At 40.2% G+C, this 8,418-nt stretch overlaps 1 protein-coding gene across 1 annotated transcript; it reads left to right on the forward strand.

Annotated features, from left to right (window-relative positions):
• Positions 1-289: 289 nt before the first annotated feature.
• On the forward strand, positions 290-5,241 carry LOC109898470 (BTB/POZ domain-containing protein KCTD5). Its single transcript, XM_020493447.2, has 6 exons — positions 290-689; positions 1,976-2,084; positions 2,308-2,399; positions 2,847-2,942; positions 3,199-3,324; positions 3,961-5,241. The coding sequence occupies exons 1-6, from the start codon at positions 471-473 to the stop codon at positions 3,988-3,990; spliced, it is 672 nt and encodes a 223-aa protein (XP_020349036.1). The 5' UTR covers positions 290-470; the 3' UTR covers positions 3,991-5,241.
• The last annotated feature ends 3,177 nt before the right edge of the window (positions 5,242-8,418 follow it).

The following is an 8,418-nucleotide window of genomic DNA, read 5'->3' on the forward strand; positions in this document are numbered from 1 at the left end:
TCCTGTATTTATTTATACTTAGTTTGGGTGAAGGCTCAGTATGATTATTTGGGGACCAAACCTTTTTTGAAGTCATGAAGTTCCAACGGCAAAAATTATTCTTACGAGAAGGATGCAGGGAGTGGGGGGAGGGGTCATCACTAGCTTCAGTAGCTACAGAGTTATAAACCCCGCCCATTTCTACAATTTATTATCTTAAAATGTTATTTTAAAGTTAAGCTTAACTTTAACCACACTGCTATACTTATGTCTGACCCTAACCTTAAATTAAGACCAAAAAATAAAATATTTGTAGCCAATTTTGACTGTGGAATCTGACGAAAGTATAATACAAACTGGAAACCGGTGGGTGGGGGTTGTCAAACTTGGGTTACCGTACTTCATGACTATGCCTTGCCCAGTTTCCCAGCCCGCTTCAACTCAGTTCCTGTAACTTTAGCTAGCGACGCATTCAGGTTCAAGGAGCTGGGATGGCGGAGAAGAGCCCTGAATCCAGCGGCTCAGTTGACCAGTGTCCCGCCCTTTCTCCGGAACAGAGAATACAGTCACCTGGGATCGGGGCATCCAAATGGGTCCGTCTGAATGTCGGTGGGACATACTTTCTCACAACGAGACAAACGTTGTGCCGAGACTCAAAATCGTTCCTGTACCGTCTGTGCCAGGCCGACCCCGACCTCGACTCTGACAAGGTACGGATATCTGTCTAGCGTTACTAGCTAGTTGGCTAATGTTAACTAGCTAACCTTTGTCTGTTTTACACATCATGTGAATGTTCTAACGTTAACTTACGTTACCTAGCTAGCATATCCAGACCGATTTACTAACTAGTTAGCTAAATATTTTCGTTGTTTAGCCAGGAAGTAAGCCAAGCGGATAGCTAACTTAGATGGTCAACGTTAGCTACTAATGTCGTTACTAGTACAGGCTAGCTAGTTCAGCTGGCCAACGTTAACTCCCAAAGAACTTGACTAACCAGCTAAATAACGTTAGTTTGTTTTCCTGTTTTTAATCTGGATAACCCTCCTGACTACAGATCTACAGTAGCTAACTAACAAATATTAATTTGGAATACAGCACGTTTCTACTCGTACTAAGATAACATTCGTGTATATAGTACAGTACTAGTATCTGTCTGCTCGCTAACAGGCAAGTTAGTTATCCAGCCAACCACAAACATCTAGCTGGTGAATATCAGAATAACGCCTACACGCACATGGATCATAGAATACATTGTTGACAAAACCAATGAATTGTGTGTATAAATGTTTTTTGTGTAAATAATTGGCCTTATAATTTACAATTGTGCAAATGAGCCCCCCCTCTGGAAAAGGAGCGTTGCCCCTGTAAGAGAAAGTATGATAATCCACATGTTGAAAGTGTTTACCATCCTGATTTCCAACCCTCAAAGGTCACCATGCATCATTTAACAGGAGGATGACATTTAAAAGCTGGCAAAAGACCTTACAAGACAAGTTGGCTTGGTCATACAGGTGCATTTGCAATGAGTCTTGGGCTCTGAAAGATTCACAGTATCCCAGCAGAATAGTTTCATCCCATAGTTATCTAGGATATTTACGAAACTATGCTGATTAGCATTCCTCATTTGAATTTGAGGTGAAAGTCTCCAATGTCTGTAATCTTCATGTGTCCAATGTAATGTGGTAAGGAGATGTATCTCTGCCCTCTGTATTGATTCTTGCTAATGATGGCGTGTGTGTGTGAAGGCTGGAGCAAGGCCGCTGTGGTGATTCTTCAGGGATAATGAGACCTGCTAAATGTCAGTTACCCCATGTTGGCGCTGCTCCAAGCTCTGGACACAGAGCTGTTGTATCCATGGATTGGCTATGGGCTTATTATGCGATTGCACAGTTCTGTTTCGATGTTTGTCACTGTACAAAAATCGTCAATGGTATCTCCCCTGATTTTGTTATTGATAATCTGCTTTTCTCATTGTTATCGACTTCTCTTTCTTCAGGATGAAACTGGTGCCTATTTGATAGACCGGGACCCAACGTACTTTGGTCCAGTGCTCAACTACCTGAGGCATGGAAAACTGGTGCTCAATAGAGGCCTTGCCGAGGAAGGTATGATGATAATGTCTTGGGGATATTCTAGGATATGCTGAGACATGTCTGAAGAGTTGTGCCATTCTGTCATCTTTGTTGCCGTTTCTTTTTCGCTCCAACACGTCACCCGCTAACAATCACACGTTACATTTAAAACCACAGCAGTTCTCATTAGCATACATAGTTGTTTTCAATGATTGGGGTTTTAATAACTGCTTAAATACATTCTGTTCCCCTCAAGGTGTACTGGAAGAGGCTGAATTCTACAATATCCCTTCTTTGATCAGGCTAATTAAAGACAAAATCAGGGAGAGGGACTGCAAAACATTTCAGGTGTGTGGGCTTGACTAAAATTGCCATTGCTATCTGGGTGATTTCTTTCTTCCCTGAGACTGTCCTGTTGTAATCACTAATACAGAGCTCTGGATATTAAAGGGTGCAGTGGGGTGGCCTTGGGGCCTCTAAGGTCCTCTAACTACTGGCCAGAGGCACATCCTTGGCAAGCTCCCTCCCAAGGATCACCTCTGTTTACATGGTCTACCACTGCAATGATTCTGGGCACAAGCTTCACTTAAGCTACTGGGATTTCCAGGTCTTGTTGATGTATTGGCATTAGTCCATAGTCTCCTGACCCTTGCCAGGTAGATGAGGTCAGGAATTGGCACATACTGGCTATGCTTTGCTCTGGGGGGGGATGGGAGATTCATATGTAGCCTATTGAGAGCACTTGCTGCTCTGTTGTTGCATGTGAATTAACATTGCCTATTTTTCTCTCTACAGCTCCCTATAAAACATGTCTACAGAGTCTTGCAGTGCCAAGAAGAGGAGCTAACACAAATGGTTTCCACCATGTCAGATGGTTGGAAGTTTGAGCAGGTAATTATCTTGAAAGGAAGAGATTGGGGAGTGTTCTTCCTCCTATTTTCAGAAATGTTCCTCTCGGCTGCACTTTGACTTGTGTTGGTTGATTTACTGTCCATGGATGATGCGGAGTTCAGTGTTTAACATAAATACTATAATTGTCTTCATTTGTAGTCCTTGTGAAATACAATCTTGCCGCATAATTTGGTTACACAGCTGTTATTGTGGTACTGTATTTATTTTTGTCAAAGTCTGAATCGTCCTCCCTCAGTTGGTCAGTATTGGCTCCTCATATAACTATGGAAACGAAGACCAGGCAGAGTTCCTGTGTGTTGTCTCTAAGGAGCTACATAACCAATCATATGGCACAAGCAGTGAACCAAGTGAAAAGGCCAAGGTGAGTATCCCAGCACTGCAATAAAAACGTCTTTCATCATCGTCCTGACCATTGTTACAACCATGTATTGTGAGTTACACCAAGTTTGGTATACATGTTGTCTCACATGGCTTTGTCTAATATAAATGCACGCATAACTTTTTTATTGGTCATGGATGCTGCAATTCCTTTCTCTGCATGCTGCATTTCCTGCAGAGGACAAGTACAAGGATTGTTAGAAACATTTAGCTAATGAATGTATCTACCTTTGAATGTAAGGGGACAATGGGTGAGATTTTGCTTAGACCCCTGCCATTGTAGCCTTAAACCTTTCTCCAAGAGCCCCTTCATCCCTATGAGCCCATTACCTAGAGAGCATCCCGCTGATCATTATCTAGATGAGAGTAATGCCTTGATAATGATTTAAACTATGTTAATATTTAATGACCTCCTGTCACTAGCTTCTGCAGTTCGTGGAATTCTCCATAGCCTTAGTCTCCCCGCTTTCCAGTCTCCTGGTTAAAAAAAACAAACATTTTAGGCTTCTTCCTGCCTGTTAGCATTTAACTCATAGTACTTTTTCTCAAAGGTTTTCTGGAACATCTGTTGAAATAGGCCTTAACGTCTTATTTTGACTCTGACCATTTTCTTTTGCAGATTCTTCAAGAACAAGGCTCTCGAATGTGAAGAGACTGTTCAGTCCTTAGGATTGCGTCCTACTATGATGTCCAGATATAAAGACACAAACTACATCACATTCTGAGGAGTGTTATGGCACGCTGAAGAAGCTGGCTAACTGCAGTCTACACATTGTACACACCATTTTTCTTTTCAGACATCAAATCAAAATGTGCAAAACGATAGCATTACTCAGTTTTTGGGCCTACATAGTAAAATAGGACTGTAGATTTTCACACAGAGAGAAGGGCCTTATCACTTATCATATTGTCCACAGCATCTATACTTGGTCCATCATTTACTCAGGGTCTCTAATAGTGTTTTGGAAGATGCATTAGGTGTGCACTGTCTGGTGGGACATTATTTCAAACATCTGTGCGTACTACATTATGCCAGTCCTTCACATTCAAAAATCAAACCTCTGAGAAATGAATTGGAAAGCAGGTTTTAAAAGTTAAATATTTAAGACTATTTATATGGAGTTGTATAGATTCATACTGTCTTGTTAGGGGCGAAGGCTGTATTGAAAGTTTATTTATTTTTTTACATATCTTTAAACCGATTATGTCCCTTTCCAAATATCCCTTCAACCTGCACATTATCAGTTTTTTTGGAAGGAGGACATTCTTATAACTACTTCTACCAGGGTTCTTGTATGATAATGAGGTTGAAGTGATGTTAGGGAATGCCAGATGTTAAAGGACTAAAACTTGTCTTCCATCCCCAGACTCTGGTGTGTTTTAGTTGGGTTACCTGTTAGGCAGCCACTGTGGAACTGGAACACATTGTTATATTTTAGAGGACATTATACCTAGAGCCATTTGATAGGCACCTTTTTTCACATTGACATGTGTGGAACGGCTAGTTTTGTGACGGGCCTGTTTTCCATTTTACGTGAGAAAGGAAAGCATTTTTGTCTCTTGCATGAATTAGTGCATATCTGCTTGTTTGTGTGTGTATACACAATCCTTACGCTTCTGCGGTTTGACTATATTGAGGTTTGACAGGGCTGTATACCAAGCAAAATTACACCAAACAGGCAGTTTTCAATCATACAAGTCCTAAGCTAAGATGCTTTGGTCATGTATTGATGAAAAGATTGGATATTATAATCTGTAGTCATTACCATGGTTCAATTTGTAGATGGTTGAGCTACTTATTGAATACATTAACATTGTCAGTATATGAAAACATTTCTTTTGGGAAAATGTTGCCTTTGTTCAATGACCAAATCAACGTCTGAATTTCTTTTGTCAGGGATAAGGAAATTCGGTAGTCTACATGCATATCTATGAGGAGTTGTACGTAGAGAAAGTATAATAATATTCAGATGTGTTATCGGTATGCTTTTTCTTCCTAACACACACACAGGGCTTTAACTAGTGGAATACAAGCTATAATCTCTGTAAAGGTCAATTGGACCCCTCCTGTTGCCTGATCAAGGTAAAGTTTACATGTCTAGTGTTTTATAACCCGGATCTTACTTACCTTGCCATTTTGACACAATGCTCTAATTTGGCTGGTTTAAACATCTGTATATTACTGTGTTTACATATCCCAGATACCGAGGTAGTTGCTGTCAGCCATTTTATCTAGTACGCAGACGGATAGTTTTCCAACATTTCCGTGGACAGTTTTTCTTGGTCACTGAGTTGTCTTGTGGTGATAAGTGCCTCTGATGCTTCACAGTGCATGTGAAATCTTGCAGTGATGCCCATAACCACAAGGGCTCACTGTTTGTGTCCACCCTGCAGTGACCGTGAAGACATTCTGAACAGTGTGGGCCATGTGTGTCTAGTGTGGTGTCCTTTGACTGCAGATTCTTAAACACAGAAGGGGGTGTCAGCCATTGCATGCATGGCCTCAGCTTTGTCGGACACCACTTCACTCCACTGTGACACTTCAGCTCCTGTTTGACTGTTATTTTCTAGAATGCTTATCAAGACACACGTGATCCCTCTGAGGCCGCTATGGGTTTCTAAAGGGACATTGTTCCAGTTTCCAGTTAAATGTATTTTAAAAATGAACAGAGGCAGACAATTGTTATTTGATCACTGCTGTTCAAATATATTAGTATCAAATTTTTTTATTTTTATTTTATGCTTACTGTGTGTATATATAGCATGGAAATTATGGTGATGCTACATCTGGTGGATTTAATCAATAAATGGTAATGAAGTCAACTCTTGTATTGCATTTGAACAAACTTGCAGAGCCATAGAGAAATAACCACATGGCTCTGTCATCAATATGTTAGATGTACTGTATAGAGCACGGGTGCACTTGAAAGGAAATATGGTAATAACTAAACATCTTTAGACACTGGTAGGCCATCATTGAAAATAAGAATTTGTTCTTAACTGACTTACCTAGTTAGATAAATATCAAATGACAGACTCAAGTTTGGTCCATCACAGAGTTAAATCATATTGAGCTACTGTACAGTAAGAAGATGGGCAGAAACTGCTACTCATAGAGCCCCAAAGTGGAGGTGTCATAATACCTATAAAACCTAGCGGTTAACCCGATAAATGGTTCCAATTGTTTTTTCCATTCATTTTCCTATAGGGAAATTTAGAATCAGAATCAGTTTTGAAAAGGCTTACCCTGGTGTGACGTTCTGATAACAATGTAAATCTCTCAGATAAGGTGACTTTCATCAATATATTCAGCATTATTTTCTCTCGGATCTGGAAAAAAAATGGTAATTTGCATTAAAGTAGACATCATGCAAGACTACAAATCCCAGCAAGCTCCTGCACGTCATCTCTGGCTAACAGGTATTGTGTCTATTTAAAACTTGCACAAGACCGTTCACATAATTGTCCATTTAAAGAAATGTTGCCAATTGAATCATTACTAGATTTAGCTAACATTAGATAGTTAATCCAGAGATTCTTACCTTTGCTTCGATTCGGCAGTCTCGTCATGGCATTTTCAGTTCTTTATGACAGCCACATTAGTTACCGTTTCATTTTGGGGGGGTTAATATATTGATAAAAGTAACCTTGTCCTAGAGAGATTTACACTGTTATCAAAATGGCATGCCAGAGTAGGCCTACATGAAACACAGCCCTTAGTTTAAGTGTTTCTAAAATCCCCTATGGGATAAATGAATCGTGGAAAAACAATTGTAACCATTTCCCTGTTTGACCACTAGGCTGTATGGGTATTACTCATACTGTGTTTTATTTATTTTTATTTAACCAGGCAAGTCAGTTAAGAACAAATTATTATTTACAATGACGGCCTAACTCGGACGACGCTTGGCCAATTGTGCGCCACCTTATGGGACTCCCAATCACGGCCAGTTATGATTAAGCCTGGAATCGAATCAGGGTCTGTAGTGACACCTCTAGCACAGATGCAGTGCCTTATGCCACTCGGGTGGTATTCTATAGAAATCCTCTATCACACTTGTAGGCAATGTCATCGGGTCTAATGGTCCAGAATGTGCATATATGCTGTCAAAGGCACTCCTTCAATATCAACTTGTTTTTTTGTGTAAATTAACTTGTCAGTTTGTCACCTTCATGAGGTTGGAGTAAAAACATGTTCCACTACTTAAGACATTGGCTCGAATCTAGGTTGTACATTTTCTCGAAATCTGAAGGCACAACTAAGGAAGAATGTTTATTTTTTTCTCATTGACTTCTCAAACCCCAAACTCCGGCCTGTTCTGCTTGGTCTGTTTTGTAATCCTTCCCGGAAGTCTCGCGACGTTGCACCTCTGGGTTTAGAAACTTTATGGCACAACATTGTTGAACGTTCAGATAGAAACACATCGAGGAACTTTGGTCAATCAATCTAACACTAAAGTTCCAGTAGCCTACGATGCACCAAAGATGTTCTAGTTCCGTTCTGGTTTCACCCCCCGAAACACGACCCAGGTTTTGTGAACAAACCTCGTTTGTGAAGGGATCATCTGTATGTGTTAGAAACGAAGTAGTGTGATTATTGTCATAATGTTTAGCAGCTACTACAACGCGTATTAATGCATCACTATCTATTTCCACACAGAATGCAATATTTAAGTAGGAAAATACTCTCGAGTGATTCCCAAAAATATTGTCATAAACTAAGATTTTGAACAGTCCTAGCCAGAAGATTCCAACCCTACTATTACACTTTTTTTTTACAGTGAGCTGCACTGGGGATGGAAAGCTATCATGGTTAAAATAAGACAATTGAGCCAGAGTAAGATATGGGTCAGAAAACGTACATCAATGCAGGCATGGGGTATAGAGAGAAATAGTAATGGTGTCTTTTTGTAGGCATGAACTCCGCCGTGGTCTGTTGGACAAAGCCTATAAGGAATATAAATGGCGTTTTTGTGGGGGTTTTGGATGAATGGCAAAAATAAGGTCTGTGGTAAACACAGGCTTAGGAGATCTTATATATTTTGTTCTATGAGATAATCTTCATAAGCTAATGTCA

This window comes from Oncorhynchus kisutch, linkage group LG10 (genome assembly GCF_002021735.2).
Source record: "Oncorhynchus kisutch isolate 150728-3 linkage group LG10, Okis_V2, whole genome shotgun sequence".
Taxonomy (NCBI): Eukaryota; Metazoa; Chordata; class Actinopteri; order Salmoniformes; family Salmonidae; genus Oncorhynchus; species Oncorhynchus kisutch.

Bases quoted from the DNA above. Each gene is read 5' to 3' on its own strand.
- LOC109898470 (XM_020493447.2), top strand. From the start codon at position 471: ATGGCGGAGAAGAGCCCTGAATCCAGCGGCTCAGTTGACCAGTGTCCC. The intron at 690-1,975 runs GTACGGATATCT...CTCTTTCTTCAG, and splicing joins CCGACCTCGACTCTGACAAG to GATGAAACTGGTGCCTATTT. The intron at 3,325-3,960 runs GTGAGTATCCCA...TTTCTTTTGCAG, and splicing joins AACCAAGTGAAAAGGCCAAG to ATTCTTCAAGAACAAGGCTC.